Consider the following 22,512-nt stretch of genomic DNA (forward strand, 5'->3'; position numbering starts at 1 on the left):
AACACGTGCAAAAACCCTTTCCAGAAGGCTCTTCTGAGCCCTGCCATGCATCCAGAGCATCACTCCTGTGCCTGTCCCGGTGCTGCCCCTCGCCTGCTGGAAGGGGATGGCTGCAGCCCCGGAGCTGCTCCTCCAGGGACCCCGTTCCCCCGCTGGAAATCGATGCTTGAGCTTTCCCTTCCTCCTCTTCCCTCCACGATCGTGGTAGACGCTGGGTTGCTTCACCCACAGGCACTTCCCCAGCGCGCTGTATTTTGGGAGGGACCAGCTTCAGCTTGGAAGTCTCCTCGAGCTCGGTTTCGGGCTGTTTCCCTGCAGAGGTGAGGCGGGCAGAGTTTCAGGGGCTGTGTCCAAGCGCACGTTTCTGTAGCTGCCCTGGAAATGTCACATCACCATATTTTATTATCCTAACGTGGGGATTTGTTTCTCCAGGCAGATGGTAAAAAGGTGGGTTGGTTAATTTGTACCTACTTGAAATAAGCAGCTAAACGTGCCTTAAACTGCTCATCTGAGAGGCCAGAGCATGTTGCTGGTGGGTAAGTGGTGACGTCGGATCAACCCAAAACCACCAAGGAACCAGGGAGGTGCCTGCAGCTAAGGCAAAGCCAGACAAAATGCTAAGCTGTCCTACTCCTAGAGCCTGCAAGTAATCCGCCTTGGCACATCTCAAAGCTAGGAAGCACGGAAAGGAAAGTGGTGACCAGGTGCTCCCTGGAAAACCTGCCTCAGGAAGGATTTTCTTGTAAATTCGGTGTTTCTCTTAGGAATTCTCCATTGTGCTTTTCTCTTGCCAGCTTGGCCCATAGGGTCATACACACCTGAGGGACACGGGCATGACGCCAGGCGCACGCTGGCCTTTCTCTACCCAGGTGGGCACGGTAACGTTCAGCGCCCGGAGCGTTGCTTGTACCTGGTCATCAACAAACGGGTGCCTTCGCCGGGCTGTGAGGACCTCGGCACGTCCCCAGGTGCTGTAGCGGGGAAGGAGGGAGCTCACCCATCTGTCTGCTGGCCAGGTGCACATGAAGGTCGGCAAGAGCTTTAGCCTGACTTCCTGGCGCTCCGAGGAAATACTCTTGACGCAGGGTATCTCAGCAATTTGTTGCGTTACGAGGTTTCCATTAGTGCCAACTAATTACATGGGCCACGTAGGGTTGGAGTCGCAATTACATTGACCGATGTACGATAATTAGCTTTAGTACGTGTTTCCGCCTGTGGGAGACGTTTAATTGCTTGCTGTTTTTTGACGAAGATATTGCTGTTTTCTGTAACTGGGTTTCCCCTCCCTGCGAGCGCCCGCTCCCGCAGGAAGACGCGGCCACTGCCGGCTGCCCCCCACGATGGACGTGGCAGCAGCATTCTGGCAGCTTCGCTAATGGCATTCGGGACGTCTTGCAAGCAAACACCTTGTCTTTGTGTCCATCTAACAACTGACTTTTCCGAAAATCATCCCTGGTCCTAGGAAAGGGTCGGCTCAAACCTGCTCTTTCCATTCCCAGGAAATGCTTATAACACTCCTGTGCATGTGTCTGTGTGCGCAGATTAGCGAGCGCTTATTGTTTCGCTTAAAATGTTTACTTTGAAAATTCCTTTTATTCAAATTTTTAGCCAAGCCGCTCGCACACAAACGCGGTGAATCGTTGCAGCTCGTCTGTATGCAGGCTGTTCCCGCAGTGCACGTTGCTGAATGCGTTCAGCATAAAAAGGATAATCAGCGAAACTATTGTTGAGGTCTAATTGCGAGCTGGATCGTTGCACGTTTGCAGATTTTTTTTTGGCAATGCCGTCGCCAGTTGCTCATTAAAGGAGCACTTGTGCGAAGACGGCGCTTGCAGTGCTACGTTTGTCAGTGGCAATCTAGCATTAGTAGTACAAACTTTTAAAAAATAGCTGCTGCGCCGATAAACCCACGACAAATACCAAATACACACGAAGTAAGTGTTGTGAAGGTTCGGACAATGCTTTGAAGTGCCCTGCTAAGAAACCGTTTCTACCGTGGCGCGATGGCTTCTGTCCGTGGGGTGGTTTAACAGCCTTCATCTCCACAGCTCTGTTGCCTGCAGCAATGTTATCTGGCCAGGATTAATGCTAAGGTGCAGCATCGTTGTCAGTCTCAGCACATTTTTCTTAATTTCTTTTCATTAGATTAATGGCCTCGTCGTGGGATAGACGTAACTTGTCTATAAAGCAGTCGTTGTATTTGTGTGTGGATGGATAAAGCTCCCCTCCCTCTGCGGCCGTTCTCCTTGCAGCTCCGCGTGTCCAGCGCTGCCACCTTGCACCTTGGCTGGCAGGGAGCTGGGATAAACTGGTGTTGGCTGCGCTCACTTCCACTGTGTCCATCTTCCCAGGCAGCAAAGTCTTCCGTTCTTTGGTAAGAGCAAGGCTTTGAGGCCAGCTTGGACTGTTTGTAAATACCCTCCTCTGGTTCTCCTCATTTTGGAGCTCAGTTGGCCGCGGGGCAGCCAATGGTGCTGGTTGGTGCTGCGCATCGGGAGTTCGCCTAAGAGGCTGTGCAGTCCAAGGGTTGACCTCTTTCCTCAAATCTGTGCGGCAAAAGCACATTTGTGCTCAAACAAGAATCGGTGGTGAGGGCGGAGTTTGTGTTTAGATGTGCAGTTCAGGAATTCCTGCTGCAGAACCTGCTCCCTGCTTCAACAACAAAAGGTCTTCTGTGGAATCGCAAATCCAAGGATTTCAGATCAGAAGGTTTAATTCGGGTTAAGGTTTAATTTCTGTCGCTGGCTCTTCCTCCCTGCTTCCTCCCTCGTGACCTTGCATTTTTCATGGTGTAGAGCAGACCGGGTAGAGAGGAGGAGAAAAGGTGAGGAAAGAGCTCGTTGCGTGACCCGTTGCTTGTGCCTTTGCTTCGCAATGTGCTGCTCAGCTTAAGCGCTTGTTTTAACTTGTGCTTTTGCTGAATAACAGTCACTGGGAGGCTATGGAGAATATCCTCAGCGTGGGGTTTAGTTGCTGCCCCAGGCTCCTGGGCAGCACTTCTTGCCATTGGAAAATGTGTGGTTTTGGAAAAAGAAAGTGTTGCTGTAGTCGTATCTAATTTGCTGCAAGTCGTACTTGAAAGGTCAAGTGTGCTGGTCTGTAGCTGAGCACGTGAGCGTCCTTGGGGCTGGGTTCATTTCTGGAATGACTGAGAAAGGCTTCTGGCTCTGTGGTTTCTTGCATGTAAATTTTTACATATGCAGATTGCTTTGGAGATGCTTTGTAACGAAGGAATTCTGAATTAAATTGGACCGACTTAATTTTTAAGCTTTTTCTTTTTAAAGCTTCTTTAAGCTCGCTTTGCTTCTCCCCGGAATAGCAAACCTGATTGCATCCTTCCTGTTTATTCCTTCTTTCTTTGAAATCTTCCTCGCTGTTAAAGTTGCGGTCGCGATGCTGCCTACCTTTGCGGGGGAGAGGAAGAATGGCTCTTGTTGATGTTTCACAGCAGTTTATTTAGAATAGAAAAAATCAACTCCTACGTCTGCGGGGCTGAAGTCGCTTTGGAAAAAAAAATAAAAAACCAAAAAACAGGTAAACCACAAAACAATTTCTTCTAGCGACAGGAACAAACGCACAGAGCGGCAGTGACTTAACCTGTTTTGGAAGAGAGAATGCTTTTCTGCCCGTTCTGACTCACTGTCCAAACGCACTGTGTTTATACAAATACATCATACATCATTTATTGACACACAGCTGCTGCGTGGTCCACGAGGCTCAGCCTGAGTCACGATCAAAGAGCACGCAGCTACTGCAAGTCTTACCTTTCACCTGAGGCACTGGGGAGACAGGTGCAGCTGGGGCCTTTTTGGAGGAGAACAGCTGAATATGAGAAATGCCTTTATCTGGCTTCTGTCATGTTGTTAATAATTATTTTTTCTTGAATGAAATACCATAAAATGTGTCTGTGCTGCGGGCTTGTGGTAAGCATGTGCAACCTGGCAGTGAAACTGCATTGCTCCTGGCGTCTGTAGCAAAGCTCCCGTGGGTTAATTTGTGTAAAATAAGACACAAGAAGAGAGTAGAAGGGAAAAAAAGAAAAGTGGGGTAAGGAGGAGGTGCAGCGAGAAGTCAGGAGATGCCTATGGGAGGCTGAAGCTGTGCACGCTGGCAGCCTGAAGTGGTCTGCTCCCATCACCGCGTCTCGCCAGGATCCCCCTGAATTTGGATTCACTCAAACAACAGCTTGCAGGCCAATGCGGAGTCTGCAGTAAAAGGAGCTGAAGAGTCAAAGATTTTTTTTTAAAAAAAGCGCATGCTGATTTCCTTGAGGGTTTGTTCTGTAACACAGCTCTTAAACCTCGCTGCCTGCTTGCCTGGGAGAAAGGCGAGCGTGTTGCTCGGTGCCGAGCCGCTCCCAGGGAAGCGGTGTTCTTGGCTGGCGGAGCCGGTCGTTTTCTCCTCTGCTCCACCTTTAAAAAATAATGGATTTTAAAAAGCTGGGGAGATCAATGCCAGGTTCCAAGTCCTGCAGTGACTAGCGTGCCAGGTGATAATAGTGGGGTGGCTGCGAGGCTTTGGATGAGCGCAAACGTAACCCAGAAGCATTACGTGCGAACCCCTCTGACAGCCAGGTCGTGGGCTCAGCAAGTCTGGGGCACTCAAAAGTGTCTCGGAAAGTGTTTCCAGAAAGTTTATTCCCCTGCCAATAATTTCCCTTAGACACATGAAGTCTCTGACAGCGTCTTTTGCTTCATGGTGCAGCTAGACACGAGGGTCAGCTCCAGGGCTTTTTCATGGGACCGATCCCAAGCAGAAAACTGGGGAGATTTTCTTGTCAAGAGCAGTAAGCTTGGGCTGCAGCTCTCTGTTCTGCAGGGTGCTTGTTAACTAGAGTTCAAAGAAATTTGAGTGCAAGTTCTTAAATACCGAGTGTCTTGTTACACGATTTTAATTTGGTGTATCGCAACAGGAAGAGCAGCTAAAATCTATTTTGAGAAGCGGAGCCAAAGGTCTTTGGAGGCTCCCTCTGGATTAGCAATGACCACAAATACAAATTTGGAGCCGAGCATTGTCTCTTTGTAAAACCTCTCCTCTCTTGAATATAAGAAATTCCAGTTGGGACATCTTCACCCCCCTAATTATTGAGGTGGAAGCAGGGAGGAACCTTGGTCACAGAGGCTGATGGATAACAAGAGGCTTGTAAGCAAGAGCTGCTGCGTACGGCTGAGATATCCGTGTAAGTTTATAATTTCTGGGGCTTAAGAGCTGTGTTTATTGGGATGACTCAGCTGGTCCAGCACTCTGTGCGGAGAGCGGTGGGGTAAGGGAGGGACTGTGGGGAGGCTGCCGGTCCCGAAGGGCAGGCCGGGGCCGTGGTGATCGCTTGGAGTGATTTCACCAGCCTGCGAGAAGTCCTTCAGCATGTGGAGGACCCCTCATGGGGGTCCTTTGGTGGATATCTTTGGTGTTCCAAGGAATCCAGCTGAAGTCAATTTTCTCTTATATTTTTGGGGAGGCAAAGACCTGTACCATTTTCAGGATTGAGCTAGGAAAGGAAAACCTCCTTCGGAGGAAATCGCTCCTCCGTGGGTGCACTCGATTTAATGGATGTGATGTGCAGCAGCGATGTTTTAAAGATCGATGCTTCTTGTAGTGAAGCCTCACGGTCTGGAGGGGGCTGCAGGCTGAAAACTTGGCGAGGTGCAGAGAATTGCTCTAAGGACATCGTGGCACTTGGGAACAGGCTCCTCAGGCTGCCCTTTTACCTTTCTGCTTGTGACTCTTCCCTGTTGGCTGCGTGAGCCGGTTTCCTTCTGGGTGGGAGCATCCCATCTGTGGAGTGCTTTAGGGCACGCTCCTGCTGCTGCTGGATTTTACTTTACTTTTTTTCTTCTTTTATTTTTTTTTGCCAAAGTACAAAAAGCAACTTTACAAGCTCCTGCCTGAAGCTGTTAGACAAACTGAATAGAGCCATTAGTCTGACATCTATCCTCCATTAGCTAAATGTTTCTAAATGCTGTAGTGCACAGTGAAATATTAATTTTTTTTCCCTTGCTTCGGTCCAATTATTACCACTTTACTGGGGAATGACACTGGGAACAGGGAGTTTCTGCAGGGGAGGCATGGACGCGCTGTTGTGCCGCCTCTCCTAAGGACAAACCACTTACACTCGCTGAAGTCCCATTAGACGGGGATGAAATTAAATCAGCTGCTCCAGGAAATGAGACAAACGTTCCATCAAAAAAAAGAAAAAGCCGTCCAACTGTAACAACTGGCTTTGATATCCACGCCGTGAAGCAGAGAGCGCTTACAGAGACGTCGGATAGAGGAGACCTGGCCTCGAAGGGGCTCTCAGGGACAACTTGGTCCCGCTTCTGCCCCCTTACTTGTGCCCTAGTATTCAAACTTGCCCCGTGAAAAGACTCTTGCCCCTTCTCCTGCCCCCCAATTTCCATTCCCAGCAAGTATTTGGTGGCTGAGCATCCTTATTTCCTGGGGAAGCTCTCAGCACAGCCCGGCCTTCCCTTGCCCTGCTGCCGCCTGCATCCTGCTGCCGCGGTCCTGGTGCTGGGGCTGCTCCGTGGCTTGTGTCCCTTTGCCCTTTTTGTCAAAAATCAGCCTGCTAAAGTTTAATTTGCAGTGCTGGGTGACCCCCAGGCTCCTTTGTGCCCGGTTATGGGCGTTCAGACCGGGGATGAAATGTCTGCGGGTATGGGAAGGCCTGACGTATCCCGGCCCTGAGAAGATCAGGGTAGAAGGCCTATAAAATGCCTATTTATTTTTCCAGCAGGGATGGGTGTACAAAGGTCACAAAAATGAGGAATTTGAAACCGCAGAAGAATTCAAACGTTGATATTTCCTGCTGTCTGTACGAAAACGGAGCCGGTTGATTGCTCCGGTTGGCGAAAGCCCGTTAAAGCGAGGCGAGGCCTTCCGGCCCCAGGCCGGGACCGCGACCCCCGGACACAAACCCTGAGGTTTTACAGTTTTATCTCTCACGGAGGAAAACCTTGATGGCTAGACTTAAAATTCTAGCAACCCACATGGAATTTGAGAGCTATAAATCCTGCCCAGCCCGCGTTACAGTTGCGCGTGGCAGTCTGTACCAATAATTGTAGGTACGCGTCCCGGGCCTGCACGAACTGGAGGAATCTCAGAAACGTGTGTGCGTGTTGGGTGTTTAGCAGTAATCACCTCTGTAGTAAACATGGAAATAAACAGTTCACTGCCATGGCTATGCAGAATAATTCGCAGCCGAAGCGGTTTGCTGTCGGGCAGCTTTCGGCATGCTTTTATATCATTTCTGATTTTATTCCGCCCTGCTTTTTCATCAGCTCTTCTAAGGAGCGGGAGTAGAAAGGATTAAAAATAAATAAATAAAAGGCTCCCTCCATCGTACGCCTTATTACCTGCCTGTATGCCGTTGTGGGCTGTATTCTAAAAACCGGAATCAAGTAGCTGTAAAAGCTGGCTCTGCCTTTGTTGTGAGCTTCAAGAAAAATAGGGTTTGTGTGTTATCTTGGTCTCCCTAGCATCCAGCCCCGCTGCCTCCTCCTAATCTCTGGCTTGCCAAACATGAAAAAATGTAGAAACGGAAGGTTTCCAAACACATTTGCCAGGGTTAATGCCAGAGTCTAAACATAAACTCTGCCGGGACAGGTTGTTTTTGGGAGCAGCGCTGGGTAGGAGGGGTGGGCTGGAAGAAGCCCAGAACCTCCTCCCGAAGGCTCTGCCTGGGGTCCCCAGCGTGTGGTACGTGTGCTTTTGCCTTTTGAAAGTGGGATTTGGGGAACAGGGACGTGCTTGTGCTTTGTTGCTTCGGCTCCTGTCGGGTGCTTGTGCCTGCTCGTGCTGGGTTGCGTGGCTGGCTCGTTTCTATGTGAAAACTGGGAAAGTAGCAGTGAAAGTGATTGTTATTCCGGCTTCTAAGGCTTCCTGGGAAAATCCCTGTAATGAAGTTTGTCAGCGGCATCGCTTGTTGTTGTGCAGCTCGTTTGCTCTGGAAGTACTTGGGGAAGCAGCAAAATCTTGCTGAAACCTTCAGCAATTGGGTAACTGCCACCGGTGAGCGACTCCTTCCCAAAGAACCATCTGCACACAGCATCGGGGTTTGCTGAGCAATAAAAATGAGGCACTTTCTCTGACTTAGAGCAGATTTTATTTATCTGCTATAAGCTGTGTTGCTTCTTTAACCTCTGCTTTTTGCGTAGTGAAAGAAGGAAGAGGGAATCTACCTGCATAACATGTAGGAACGTGACTGAGTGGTTCATGCCCGTAACGAGCCACAGACATCGGCGAAGCAGCAGGGTTTGGGGCTTGGCAGGTGTTGAAGCCTCCAGGAGAGCACTTTGGGGTGACGCAAGGGGGCTGCCAGCACCTTTGCTCCCTGAAACCAGTGCTGGTCATGCTGTGCTTTGCAGACCCTGAACGGCTCGCTGAGAGGTGAGATCCCTTATAGAAGCTGTACGAGGCTTGCTGGTTATTAGCAAGCAAAACTGTGCTCTGCTGAGGGTGTTGGACGAAGCCTTCAAGGTTCATCCGCTTAATATGAATCTCGTGTGATTTTCAGGGTCAGCTGTGCATCCTCCGAAGCATCGCGCTCGCTCCTTTTTAAATGGTGGCAGTGTTCGAACTAGAAAGGCTCTTCTATTTTTACTTGAAGGCTGCATGCGAGCAGGCTTGCCAAATACATGCCAGATGTCTGAGCTGTACTTTGGAGCGCGCTTTGTATGGGATTCTTGTAGGCATTGTCATGAGTTGGCAGCAGGGGTGCCGGCATCGCTGCTCTGTGGCTCTCTTGTTGTCGGTGGAGCGCCGTCGGGAAGGAAAACACGGGGCCGTAGTTCCTGCTGAAACCCGCTGCCTGTCGGGCTTGGAATGGGTGGGAGAAAACTATCATGTATTGGATCATTGGGGTTTTCTAGCCGAAGCTGGAAGGGGATCCTGGTAGGAAAAAGTGGAAAGCACAAAGCAACCTGGGGCTTGCTGGCGGCAAGAAGGGGTCTTGGGGGCTCTGGCAGGAGCTTGGCACAGGAGCAGCAGGCTTTCCTCGCCTGTTCGCCTTGAAAGGTCTGTCAGAACAGAATGTATGAGCGCAGTTTTCTGCAGAGAAGAAGGAAATCTGTGCTGCTCTGGCTGCTGGGAGCTTAGGGCCATGATTTCCCAGTTCCTAGGAAGGCGCAGGAGGAGGGAGCCTGGCTGGGCTCCTTGCCGGGGGCTGCGTCGTGCAGCGGGGGGAAGGAACCGCGCGGCTCGCTCTGGCTGCTAACATGTATGGAACTGCGTGAGACAGCTCCAAACGCCTCTGATAAGCCAGGAAAATGTAAAGTGAAAAATCTCATTGTGGTCCGGAGTTGCGTATTTTTCCATTAATTTATAGGGGAAACACGTCTGCTGATGGAAGCAGCAGCCGCGACGCTCTCCAGCGGCAGCCTGGCTCTTTGGGTCTGTCAGAGAGCGACGCTTCTGGCGTTGTCCTCACCCCTCAAAAATGAGGAAAACAAAGCTTCAGGCTCGTGTTTTAGTTCGCTCACTGAGTGTTTTCAGTACAGACAGGTAAACAAGCGAGAGGTCCGGATGACGTCCCCAGCCACATCAGGGCAGCCACGCGTGGCGTGCAGAGCTTGTCCTGAAGCAGGCGATGCCAGACCCGAGGGAGACGTGGCTTTTGTGTTTTGGTACAGCTGCATCGCTAAGCGAAGGGGGGGGTTGCTGTTTTTTAGGCATTTCTGTATTCCTGAGTGTTGCTCTAAGCCCTCGACATGCTAGGAAGTATAACCTGGTGATGTGTGGCCGGGAGCTTTCTCCTGCATTGTTGTGGTCTGCACACCTTAAATACAATTTTCTAGTACAGTTCCTGAATCTGGCCTAGAATTATGTTGGAAATCCTGTATTTGCGGCTTGAAAAGCAAGGTTTCCTCCTCTCAAAGACCAGAAATTTCAAGTTTAGCAATGGTACGTTTTCTGCCTGTTCGTAATCCACATTAAGTCACTTTTCCGTGGTAGACCTCGGGTGAAGTTGGTTTAAACGTTGTGTTTCAGGTTAGCTGTTACCATAGATAATAAAAATGGCTCTAAAATTGTAGTCTTGACCCTGCTGATACTGAGCGATCCTTTTTTTTTCGTAATAAATTCCCGTTCTGGCCTCCCTCCCTGCTTTCTCCAGGTATGTAAGGGGAGCAGGAACCTGGGCTTTTTGTCTTCCCAGCCTCTAAGATGTACGTGCAGAGTGCTGAGCTGCAGGAAGGATTTCTGCAGTAGCTGCATTCTGACTTCTTAGAGCTAAATAGACCTCGACGTAGCGGTTTATCCTCTCTCCAGCAGCACGATCAAAATTTAAATGACTGCTGGGGTACTGGGTTGGTCCTTGCATTAAAGGAATTTGGCCTCACATCATCGCTGTCGGGAAATGAGGTTACGGGGGTTGTGCCCCCAGCAGAGAGCTGGGATCCCGGCCACGAGCTTCCCCTTGCACTGGGGTGCTGTGGGGCGGTGGCGATGCCCGGGTGTTAGAGACAGCATGGCTAAAAAACACTAAAAACCTCTTTATCTGTTAACACTTTTTCATAATAATTCCGCCTAGCAGAGCTTGCACACGGGTGCTGGGGATGTGATGTGCTGCGAGGACCGCAGCTGTTAAGCACTCTGTGCCACGCCGCTTCCAAACCGCGCTTAAAATAACTTCTGGACCCAAATCACTTTTGTGCTCAGGCGCTTTTATTTCAGGAAAGGCAACGCCGCGCTGCTGCTCGGTGACAGCAGCCACCAGCACTCCCATGGCACAGACGTGAGAAGTGCTGCGGGAGCCGGGCGGGGACGGGGTTTTACGGGCATTTAAAATGTTGCCGCTCTCCATCCTCAGGAAGAGATGTGTCTCCCTTACAAAGGCGGTAACAAATAGCTGACATGGGGATGTGATCGTTGCCACCATGGGTGATTAAATGTGACCGGTATTGAGACGGCAGGACGGGAGCGATGGCTGCGTCGGAGAAGCCGGCGGCAGAGGTACCGCGGAGGCTGGGCTTGGGGACAAAAACGGTGCTAATCAAGCCAGACTTGGTGCTCAGGTAAAAACACGTGGCTTACGGATGTAACTGGTGGAAGACACCCTCGGGAACCTTCCGTGCTACTCTTGGGGTGCTTACGGCTGTGGATGGAAGCAGCCTGCAGGCGCGGGGTGCGAGCAGGGTGCTGCTCCTTGGCAAGGGGAGGCAAAGTAAAGGGTGAGTGGGGACGTGTGGAGTCTGCTTTTCTCTGCTGTCGGGCTGTGGGATGGAGCAGGTGCTGTCCCCGTGCACAAAGCACAAGGGAAAAGCTGCCAGCAAGGGGCTTCACCTCCTTGTTTTGGGGTTGGGTTTTTATGTCATGAAGGCAAGCGGTCGGAACGACGCGTTTTACGTGGAAGTGAGAAGCCAGGGATGTGCCGGGCAGCTGCAACCCCTGTGCCTGCGGTGAGGTTGGCACACATACCCCTGCTAGCTCCTGGGAATTCAGCACAGCCGGCAGTCGCAGCACCTTTCCCTGCAGGTCCCGGGCTCTCTGCAGAGCCGACAGCTCAGGTGCTGGTTAAAAGTCGCTGGGGCTGTCGGTGGGAGCTCCCCAGGCACCGGCTCCATCCCCAGAATAAGCGTGCAGAGCGCTGCTTCCTCCCCACCAGCATCCACTTGGTGCTGCGATCAGCTTCTAGGAGGGCACAGCTACTGCAGCGGACGCATGCTGAGGCTCTTTGGAAAGTGGTGTGAGCTGCGTTTGGTACCAGCAGCACCCAGGACAAGCGTCTGCAACAGGCACAGCCACGTAAGGGGCTCGGGTGCTGGCGGAGGAGCTGCACCGACTGCTCGCTTCTGGCAAGGAGAGAGCCCAGCTCCCTGCCACAGCACCAGCAGCTCCTCCGAGAGCCCCGTCCCTTAGTTCTGCTGCCTCGAGACTCGTTGGGGCATTTACGCGTTGCTTCCAGAGCCTCAATGGAAGGGGACTGATGAAACGATTTTGTCTTTCGCTTCGTTAATCTGTGTAGTAACGCTGTAACACTTGATAGCTGGGAAGGAGGCATCGTAATGCCTCTGTGAGCAGCCGCTAGATTTCAGAGTTATTGTTTGTGCCGTTAGTGAGGGGTTTAATAGCTTAATCCATCTGCAAAGTGAGTAGATTTATTGGGCTGTACGATGAATGGGCTCGTAATTACAGCAGCGGTCCCACAGACTGGTTGTCCTGGTAAGGCAGAAAAGTAGGGTTTGCACAAGTAACCTCGTCACAGTTCTGTAGCAGTACCCTGCACTAAACTTACTGAAATTAAAAAGAAAGGCACCTTGGTACGCCTTCCTGGGTGCGAGAGCTCCCTGGACAGTGGGACCGGCCGGCTGGGGCACGCAGACCGAGCACCCCCAAACCCCGATCAGCTCGTCGCCTGCCCTGCGAGCCATGCGGCTGCCTGCCCAGCCTCGTTGCCACTTATTTTATGTGTAGCTGAGGTTGCAGCTAGGCTCTGAGCCGTAGTAGATTTTCTTTTTAATTAGTGCAGCCTGATAAATACTCTACAAAGCACGCAGTATATTCTGGAAGTAAGGAGGAAGACCGATGCTGGCTCTATAGGACAAGAAACACAAACAGATTTTGTCGCTTTGGGATTTTCCTGCAGTTAAGTGTTGTACACGGCATGAAGGAAACCTTGAAATAAATTTCTGGCTGACATTTCTTCCCCGTATTTTAGGTCCTTTCTGTCCAGCAGTCCACAGATGGAGAGGTGGAAGCAGCGAGGATTAGGCAGTAAATCTGCGCTGAAGAGCCGCGGCAGAGGCTGGTAATCTGCGTTCAATTCTGGCAGCTCCGTTCATTTGTTTGTGCACTGCTGCAAGTTCCTCGTGCTTAAGGAAGAAAGAAGCCACCCTGGCAGCACACCGTGTGTTCCAGTACCGGCTGAGCACGAGCTCTGTACGAATCAAGCACAGCAAAATGTTAGAAACAAGGCTTGGCTGTTCAGACCAGTCGGCCAGGTCCTGATAAATTCACGCGTGGTCAGAATATTTCCAGTGGTTGTCCCCGGCATTGTGCAAAATGCCACCAGCCTGCCAGCAGCACGGGGCAGCAGGTGTGGGTTTTAGGCAGGGCATCGAGGAGCCAGGCATCGAGGAGGCAGCACGGGCAGGGTTAAGATGCCGGCAAAACACATCTGGGAAGCGTGGAGCTGTCAGAAAGTTTTGATAATCCGTAAATGTCTCATTTTAAGGCGTAAGTAAGCTTTGGCAAAGGATGAGAAGTTTTGATATTAAATTATCCAAAAGATTTAATTTTCCGCAGTTATTAAAAACAAGTCCCGAGTTCTTTTTTTCCTCTCTCTGTTACAAAACATTGGGCTAGTCTAATGACTGGACCAAACAGCATTTTGCTGTGGGTAATGAACGGGAAATGGGGGGACAATTCTGCCTGAGGTTTGTGTGTGGCCAAGTTTAACTTTTAGATCAGGCTGTTACTGAAGTTCCAGTGTCTCCTCGTTAAATATCGGGCTAAACGTGTCTCGGATTGGCAGTCGCTGCTCGGGTTTTTTTTTCTCCCTGCGCTAAATGGCTTAGCCCGGCATAGAGGCTTCAAAGTAAATAGGTAGCTTATCGCTATTCAGCAGAAATCCCTGGTCTTAAGTAAAAATACTGTCCGTCTTCCTGCCGAGCAAACACAGAGCCGGAGCGATCGGCTGCTCCGAGACCTCCCGGGTCTCAGCGGGCGGCTGCGTGCCGATCGTTGCACCCAATGGAAACGCGGGCGCTTTCGCTCGCTGCCAGCTTTGCTCCGAGAAGGGTGCTTTGGGGGTGTTGTTTTTATTTTGGGTCACTTGCTCAGGAAGGCACCTGTTGTTCTGAGGGCTGGTGCAGCAGTGGTGGGTGCCGGGCTCACCGGGGTGGCAGCGAGGCGAGCGGCTGCGGAGCGCGTGCGGCACCGTCCTGCCCGGGCTCCCAGCCTGCCCGCGGCTGGCCCTGCCTTCCTGCAGGAAAAGGGATTTTGCATTTTGCTCTTGCGTCAGGGCAGTGGAAAGGCAAGCTTCCCGACAGAAATAATAAGTCAATTGTTTCATCTCTTGTTTCGAAAATGCGATACGGGAATTGGCACGAGGCTGCGCTGGCGGCACAGCGCCGTGCGTCCCGCTGAGCCCGGCTCGCTGCGAAGTGAGCTGCGGAGGGCACTGCGTGGGGTGGGAGCACAACGCACAAGAAGGGACCTCGTAAAGGCGTTGGGAAGGGCTGGTCCTTCAAGGGACACAAGTTACGTGGCAGTGGGGGGGGGTGTTTGACTTTCAGGGAGCCACAGCTTTGCTCCGTGGGGCTGCGGAGAGCAGTCGTCTCCAGCCCGCGGTGCCCAGCGCCGTGCCAATCTCATAAGAGGGATTAACCGGAATGATCCCTTGCAGGAAACTGGGGGTTCTTGCAGAAACTCATTTTCTCATTTTTGTGCCAGTTTTCTTCTGGTTCCAGGTTCCGTTCTTCTGTTTGCTTCTTTTTTTTTCTTCCAGGGAAGTTGGTGCTGATACAAAGGCTTGTCCTGTTTACCGGGTGCTTTGTAGAGAGCGCGGTGACGGGGGAGGAAAGGCATCTGAGTTCCCGGGCTGGAAATTCTGCGCTGTCATCTTGGGATTTTCAAACAGGAGGAGTCCTCTTACTGGTTTTGACAGTAAATACAATAGTTGTTAGGTTTGCATTGTAAGATACTGCCTCTTGTTTAAAGGACAATTTGGTGTTGATAGTACAGACTTCCAAAAAAAAAACAACCCACAAACCCTCGAGGAAGGAATGAAATGTTGGTGAACAGCTAAGTTCACGAGGGGCTCTGACATTCGGATAGAATTAGGCTTGGCTGAAGATCCCTGACAGATGCAGGCAGCGTGTGTGTAGAAACAGCGCTACAGAGAAGTGGGAAGGGTTCAGTGGACGCGTCTCTTTGGGAAGCATCGCGTCAATCCCCAAACGTGCCGCAGTGGAAAACTTAGCGGGAGGATGTGATGTGGCATCTGCTATCGCTCAGTGTTTGCGGATTAACGCTCCTGTGTCACTCCCACTGAGCTTAAAAAAAAAACAACTGGAAGAGTTTATTGCAATAGTTTTCTTGTAATGGTTCCTGGAAAACCAAAGAAATGCCGAGTGTCGCGGGAGTTCTCCAGCTGGTTCCCGGACCCGGGAGCGAGGTGCGGAACTGCAGGAGGAGGCTCCTCAGCTGGTGCTGGTGATGATCAGAGGGCAACGGTCAAGTCAGTGCTCGGGGGAAAGAATAAGTGCAAAAAGCCGTCAAGGAGTGAGGGTACACACGGCCAGCTGCTGTCAAGGAGGTGTCCCCAGATGTGTCCCTGCTTCCTGGGAAGTCTGACCATTCTGTGTGCATCTATGTATTGGCTACATATATAAATGTGTGTATATATTAACGTTTCCTCCTGAGTACGCAGAAATCTGACAATGATTTGGGCTTCAGAGGAATTCCTACTTTTAATATATTCGACACAGTTCTGCAGTTCAAAAAGCTGTCTTACAAAGAGGCTTCGCAATAAATATTGCAGCAAATAAGTTGCTTTTATTTAAGAAACGCATACCAGAGCTGAACCTGTCGCTCTCAGATACGCAGCAGGCACTGCTGGTTCCTACCTCACAGCGTGGAGCACCAAGGTTTGTCCTTTTCCCAGGCACGAGTAAGGAAGCAGCGGTAGCAAGGCTTTATTTTTATGTAGCTCCGTTGTTCTTTATGCTAAAAACGACGTTTCTGAGGCCTTGACACCTCACTGGAGTTGGCAAAATAAGCGCCTCTAAATGCATCCCTTTTGGGGGCTGCAAACCCGTTCGCTCTGTAAGAAATGTTATTTTCCTGCCTTTTAATTAGTTTAATGATGGCTTGTACAGCAAGTGCAGAAGCAGTGGAAAACTAAGCCAGGAGTAATTGGTGGATTGCTTGGGTGCTTCTTGCAGGAGGAGCGTGAGCCCTGGGGCTGTGCCACTTAGAGCAACGCTCCAGGTCCTGCCGCCTCTGCCCCGGCAGCTCCTGTAGCCCCGAGTTGTAATTCAGCAGAGGAATTGGAGGAATTTTTGCCAGGCTTCTGCACTGAAGCATTTCCACTTCAAAAGTCTTGGTTCCAGCGTTTCTGGGGGATAAGGACCGAGGTGATGAACAACCCGCGCCTCCAGGTTCAGGCTGGGGGTGTTCGGGTGCACAGCCCTTACCTTGTCCGGCAAAAAGGGGAGAAAACAAACCTGGGTCTCATGGATTTGTTATTTCATACCTTAAAATACTTTCCCATCTTGCACTCCTTAAATCTTTTAAGTATTATGTGATGAAATCCTTTTCATGAGAGCAGCAAGGGAATAAAGCAATTTAACACAGTCCCTTTGCAGGTTTAAATTACCTCTTTCTGCTGTGGAAATTCTGAATTCTTTCTTCTGCCGTTGAATGAAAAAAAAATCCAGCTACCCATTTAACATGCAATAAGCCTCCCTCCTGCACGGATAGTTCTGGATTTTTCGGTGACTGGTGAGACTTAACGCGATGGATCTCTGCAAAAACTCCGCTTTGCTTTCCGAGCCCTCTCTAGTTTGTTTTTGGTTGATAAAAGGTGAATATTTCAGCAACCTTTCCACGGAGTGCTGGGCTCCTGCCCTGGCTCTGGCACCCCTGCAGCCGGGGCAAGAAGGGTGCCCCCATCTCTCTTGCTCTTTGAGGCTGAGGAATTGCATCTCTGCTTTCCAAGCACAACCCAAATAAAATCAGAGCTGATCGTAACACCATACCCAGGCACAGCCTTAAAAACGTGGGCTAATAGGAGCATAAAAAGTGTGGCGATGATGTTCCCCCTGCCCTCTCGCTGTCCCCCCCGATGCGGATGGTTTAATTAATTTGGAGTTTTATAGGTAGGGGTGAAGTGTGTCAGAAATGTTATTCTCTATTTAAAAGTGAATTATCCCTGTGTGTAAAAAGAGCAGAGCGTATTTGTTGGGGTCATCCTGAAAGCATCATCACTAAAAATTATCTGCTGATGCAGAAAATTGGATTTATTCTTATGCTAGCATTTCCATAAAAATACAATTAGATATAAATTTATGTTCTCTAAAAGCTTGCAGTAAACTGGGCTTTCAGAAAATAAGACACTTATCTTTTAAAGTCCAGTTTTAAATGACCAGATGGTGCTTACGGTGTGGAAGCATAAAACATAAAATTGTTTCCATTTAAAAATTAAAAAAAAAAAAAAAAAGGTGTGTGTGGGGGCAACTTGAGGTGAAACTCCTCTTCCTCGTGTGTGGTAAACTTTGCTGTGTCTGTCGGCCAGACTTGGATGGGTTCTGGAGTTCCTCATTCAGGATGGCACCCCGGGGACTTGTGCTTCGGGAGCTCAGTGGGTTTTGGTTCCCCTCTTCGGTTCTGGCTCCGGTGTGGGAAGCCCAACTGCATCTGGTGGTGAGCATCTGAAGATGGGCCTTGGAGCTGATAAAAGCTCCGGGCTTGGCTCTCCATGGCAGCTGATGCAGTGAGGAAATACAGAGAGGCAGAATATTTTTTAATCCTTCTTTTTTTGTCGTCTTATTCAGCAGCAGGCGGGCACGGCTGGTGGAGGGCATCTCTGCCATGCCCTCGGTGCTCCTCCTCGTCCCTCTCCCCAGGGTCGATGGGGCTGTGCAAAATTGGTCAAAAATCACTCAAACTTCTGGGTTTTGTCTTTGTGCTGCTCAGCCTTGCTCCTTGCTGGGGTGTAACAGCGGCGTTGGGGCACACTGCATGCAGCAGGAGATTCATCTCACAAGGAAAAATAAAGCACAGAGACTTCTTGTGGCTTCTGCTCGAGGAGCGAGCATGGTGAGTCCCCAGCACGTCTGTGGAAGCCTGTCCGTCCCTGGGACAGCCTCGTGCTGCCTCCGTCTGTCCTCAGCCTCTGCGGGGGCTGCGGGAGCCGAGAGCACCGTAGGCACCGTGCTCCTCTCCACGCACGTTGCTGTTTTGGAAGTGCATCTGAGGTGTGTATCGACCCCGCACTGAGTTTCATCTCCAAAACTGTTTATAGCTTGCTGTTGTGCTTTTAAAAAATAATAAAGAGGGAAAACACACATCCCTTTTTACGGCAGCGATTGTGGCCGGTTTCGATTCAGGTTGTGGTTGTAGGGCTGCTCTGTTGGAAGTCCTCTCTCGCTGTGCTGGAGGCGGTGGCATCCTGCTGAGGGCCTGTCTTGCTCCTGTGCTGGCAAGGGTCTGCTCGCCGATCCCCAGGGGATTTCTCAGCCTCTCGTCAACGTCGAGCGCCGTGCCCAGCGCCGCGGCCGGCCGTGGCTGCTGCTTCCGATGTGCCCTTTGCGTTTGGCAGAGCGTGACATGCTGCTCTGTTGTCACAGCCCAGGGTGAATCGTTGCTCGGTACGTTTGTCACGGTCTGGAGAAAGAATGAAGAGAAAAAGGAAAAAAAAATGAAGGAAAAAAAAAAAAAGAAAAAGGAAAAAAAAAAAAAAACAACCAAATTCTCTCCAAGGTGCCCAAACCTGTCCTCTTCTCGCAAAATACTGTCGTGGGGTGCACGTGGCAGCACCTTACGTTGAAGCAAGGCTCTGCTGGTGCTTTATTCGATGCTAAATTAGGAGCCGTTGATTCCCTTGAGGGTAGAGAGGCCCTCCAGGGAGATGGTGATGGATCAGGCCGCGGGGCCATCACCGGCTGTGTGAAACTTTGCAGGAACAAATGCTGGATCACAGTGTCAGGGGGTGTAGAAATAGTAGGATGCGTCCAGAGGAAGGTCTATGAGGAGCAGCTGAGGATCCTTGGTGCCGCCTGGGCACGGTCCTGGGCAACCTGCTCAAGGCACAGGGCTTGGCCAGGTGGGCCAGAGTTGGCTCCAGCCCCAGCCATTTTGTGGTGGTTTGCTTTGCTCAGAGCAGGCCGAGGGGAGGCCTCATGGCGGCCTGCAGCTCCCTCACGGGGAGCGGAGGGGCAGGCGCTGAGCTCTGGGGACAGCGACAGGACCCGAGGGAACGGCACGGAGCTGCGGTGGAGTGGTTTAGTGATGGGATGCAGGTCAGGTTGATGGTTGGCTTTGGTGGTCTTGAAGCTCTTTTCTATCCTAAGTGATTCTGTGAACAGTTCTGGTGTCAGATCCGCTCAGCGCCATTGCCTAACCACATTTCTCCTTTATTTTTCAGGTATGGTGTGAATATGCGTTGCTTGGCAGCTCGGGTCAACTACAAGACTCTGATCATCATCTGCGCCCTCTTCACGCTGGTGACGGTGCTGCTGTGGAACAGATGCTCCTCGGACCGGGCCGGCCCGTTCCCCCGCAGCCCCGGCAGCCTCGAGCGCCGCGGGGCCGCCGCCAGCAAGGGGCCCGCACGCGACGCGGCCCGGCAGAGCGAGGAGGCTTCGCCCCAGGAGCAGCAGAAGGCTCCCCCCGTCGTGGGAGGCTTCAACAAAGCCCCGGGGCCGAAGTATGAGGAGATTGACTGTCTGATCAACGACGAGCACACCATCAAAGGGAGGAGGGAAGGCAGCGAGGTCTTCCTGCCGTTCAGCTGGGTAGAGAAATACTTTGAGGTTTATGGGAAAATTGCTCAGTACGATGGTTATGACAGGTTTGAATTCTCTCATAGCTACTCCAAAGTATACACACAAAGAGCACCTTACCACCCGGACGGGGTCTTTATGTCCTTCGAGGGCTACAACGTAGAGGTTCGAGACAGAGTGAAGTGCATAAGTGGTGTTGAAGGTTTGTGTTCAGCATTTTTTCTTATAGTTGAAATGCTTCTTAAATTTACTGTTGTTGTTTGAGATGCACAGTGCTCTTAATTTTGTCATGGTGGTCCAGATAAAAATCCGTTTGCTCAGAGAAGTCTTGCGGCAGTCCCAGCGCCATACCAAGTTTAGCTATTTTACCAGTTTCCTTCCTGCCCCACTGGTGTTACTGGTTGCAACCATCTCCTGAGGGCCAGGACGCTTCTCTTGCAGCACGGCTGTCAGGTGTTGGCATGGTCATTGACGCTTGCAGCATCTGTCAGGGAGCCAAAAGTATTTTTCAGACAAGCAAACAAAACCAAAAAACCCCCACAGGCCTGGCCCTGCTTTCTGCAGAGACTCCCACTTCCCTGCGGACACGGACGCAGCAGCAGGGCTGATGCCCACTGAGCCAAACGGCAGCTGTGGCAGCTGTGACACCGCCCGGCTGCTCCACATTCGGGTTTTGTCTTTGTGCTCACGGTGCTTTAACAATATCCACTCTCCCTGTGTGGCCAGGGCGGTGCTCGAATTATACCGGTCAGACCATCCGTGCTCCGGAAAAGCCGACGATGTTTTGCTCAGCGTGGGATTAGCTCTGTCAAAGCCTGGCCCTGTGCAAGCTCTGAGTAATCAGGGTATGGGCGCTGCTGCCCGGGGGCTGGGAAAGGCTGTGCTACCCTGAGCAATGCAGGGAGGTTTCGAAGAACTGCCCGTGGGCTGAAAAGCACTTAGAGCCTCCTCTCCTAAGTCCCCGCAGCAAATTAAAGCACCTCTCCAGTTTGTGCTTTCGCTAAACTGCACAATCAGTAATTAGTAGGCAAGGTCTTCCCATGTCTTGGCAAGGATTTAATCGCAGGAAATGCTTGTTGGGTTTCAAATTAAAAAATTAATGACTTAAAAAAATATATTATAGAATGTGGTACTGTGACCCCTTGTAAATTGAAGACCAGGTTTTGCTTAAGGACTAAAACACATTAATTGTCATGCATCGCAATGATTGGTGTTACTCTGCTGTGTTGATGTGAGCTCTTCTGGTACGGTCACTGCAGAGAGCTGCCATGTCGAGCAATTAATTTGTCTGTGAAGAGTTCACACAACCCAACGCACAAGGCATGTTGGTCTTTTTTTAAGGTTTCTTTGCTTTCTTAGCTTGAGGATCACTCAAACCAGTGTTCCTCATTCAGTGTTCATCATCTGAATTTCAAGTACGTTTTGGAGAAAGGAAGCTCATAAACTTTTTGGTAGATGTGATACACTGTGACAATTAAATTAAATATTAAAAGGGGAAATTTCTTAGTTCGACCTGTGAACCTTACCTACGCTTGCTTTTAAGAACCTCACCACAGTGTTTCTCAGCATTTCTGTTACTACAACTTCAGTGCCAGCAGAGAGGGAGAACCCCATCACCGCTGTTTTCCCGTGCTCCTGTAATAAAGGCAGGGCTTGAAGGAATTACTCTGACAGCGGTCATACAAAGGAGGAGAAGGGAGGTGCTGAGAGCAGGACGAGCCTGCTCTGAGCAGGGACTTCCCCGTGCTCTTTGTTACCGAAGGTGCAAACTCACCCAGGTACCTACAGATCCCCGGTGTGAGTGTTGCCCTGCTCAGGTTTGGGCAGCGAGAGGCTGAGGAGAGGGGTTTGCCTTGCTCATCGCTGGGGTGATTGCTGGCTAAATACTACTTGGGGATATAATAATAGCTACGGGTGTTTCTTTTGCTGTTGCTGGAGGGTAGGACGTAGGTCTTGAAGCACCACCAGTTTTTCTATGAAAGGGGGAAGGTGCGAGGAGTGCCTCTTGCAACTGGGCTTCGGCAAAAAACCTAAATCCAGTAAGAACTAATTCCGAGGCTGGATCCTGCGGCCTTGCCAAATGCGCACGCTGGGGACCGCGAGGCGCGGCGCTTTGCTGCTTTGCACTTAAGCCTCGAGAAACACGCGGGACAGTTCGGTTGGTCGTTTATAAACCTTGCATTTTTGTAGCATGTGATTTAAGAGCCGTCACTGCGAAATGCGGTGCCAGAGCCTGGCTTTTGTAAAGGCAGGAGAGTTATTGGCACCCAGCAAATAGGTTTGAGAAATAGCTGGGTGTTGCAGAGAAGGAGATTTAATATTAAAACATTTTCTCAGGTAATTTTAGGCTCTTGCCTTGCATCAATCCAGCCCCAGAAATTCTCATCTTGTTGCGTGATAAAAGCCCCGTGTTACGTTTTCACCTTCTCTCTTCTTGCAAGGTTAATGTGTTGTTACGTCCTATGACCTGGAGAATTTAATCTTGTCATCTTGTATAAATTTCAAGTGAAGCTCTTACGGCAGATTTCTTTTTTTTTTGCGTCTTTCAGTCTCGATGAATGCACTCTTTAACTGAAAATGCTCAACGTTAATGAGCGAGCTGGCTTTCAGGAGCTGAGATAATACCCGATATCTAAACACTTCCCGTGATGGTTTTCTCTTCAGGCAGCAGTCAACCATCACACCCCCCTCAGCAATATTTATTAGGAACACGAAGCACAGCAATACGTATGAAAATCTATCTTTTTCCATTGAGCTTAAGCAATATTTTCATTGCACCAGGTTTCAGGCAGAATTAGTTTCCGAGCTTGACATTGCCAAAGGGGAAAACGGTGCAAATGCCAACTTGCTTATTTCCATCTTCCTTTTGTGCATGCAAAGGCTGCCGGTGCCAAATACGCTCGGTTTCCTGCAAGGGGGTCGCGGTGATGGATTCCCACTTTGATTTATATGCTGAGCTTGGGTATTTGCTCCAAATAAAACTCAAGACTTGGGGAGAATCCTGCTTTTATCCATTTTATCCTAAGTTTTGTGTTTGCTCGCTTACGGAGATGTGCGTAAGCGAGTCTCT

General features: G+C 50.5%; 1 protein-coding gene across 6 annotated transcripts in view; it reads left to right on the forward strand.

Annotated features, from left to right (window-relative positions):
• GLCE (glucuronic acid epimerase) overlaps positions 1 to 22,512 on the forward strand; it is a 44,624-nt gene that overhangs the window by 14,469 nt on the left and 7,643 nt on the right. For 3 of the 6 annotated variants that reach the window (XM_035335652.1, XM_035335653.1, XM_035335654.1), the window contains one exon: positions 19,085 to 19,644. In XM_035335652.1, coding sequence (XP_035191543.1) covers positions 19,098 to 19,644 — 547 coding nt within the window. In that variant the 5' untranslated portion in view covers positions 19,085 to 19,097. Of the gene's footprint in view, positions 1 to 10,819; positions 11,010 to 19,084; positions 19,645 to 22,512 lie in introns of those variants that run through there. The other 3 variants (XR_004753525.1, XM_035335651.1, XM_035335656.1) reach the window with 3 other exon arrangements.

This window comes from Oxyura jamaicensis, chromosome 10, assembly GCF_011077185.1.
Source record: "Oxyura jamaicensis isolate SHBP4307 breed ruddy duck chromosome 10, BPBGC_Ojam_1.0, whole genome shotgun sequence".
Lineage (NCBI taxonomy): Eukaryota > Metazoa > Chordata > Aves > Anseriformes > Anatidae > Oxyura > Oxyura jamaicensis.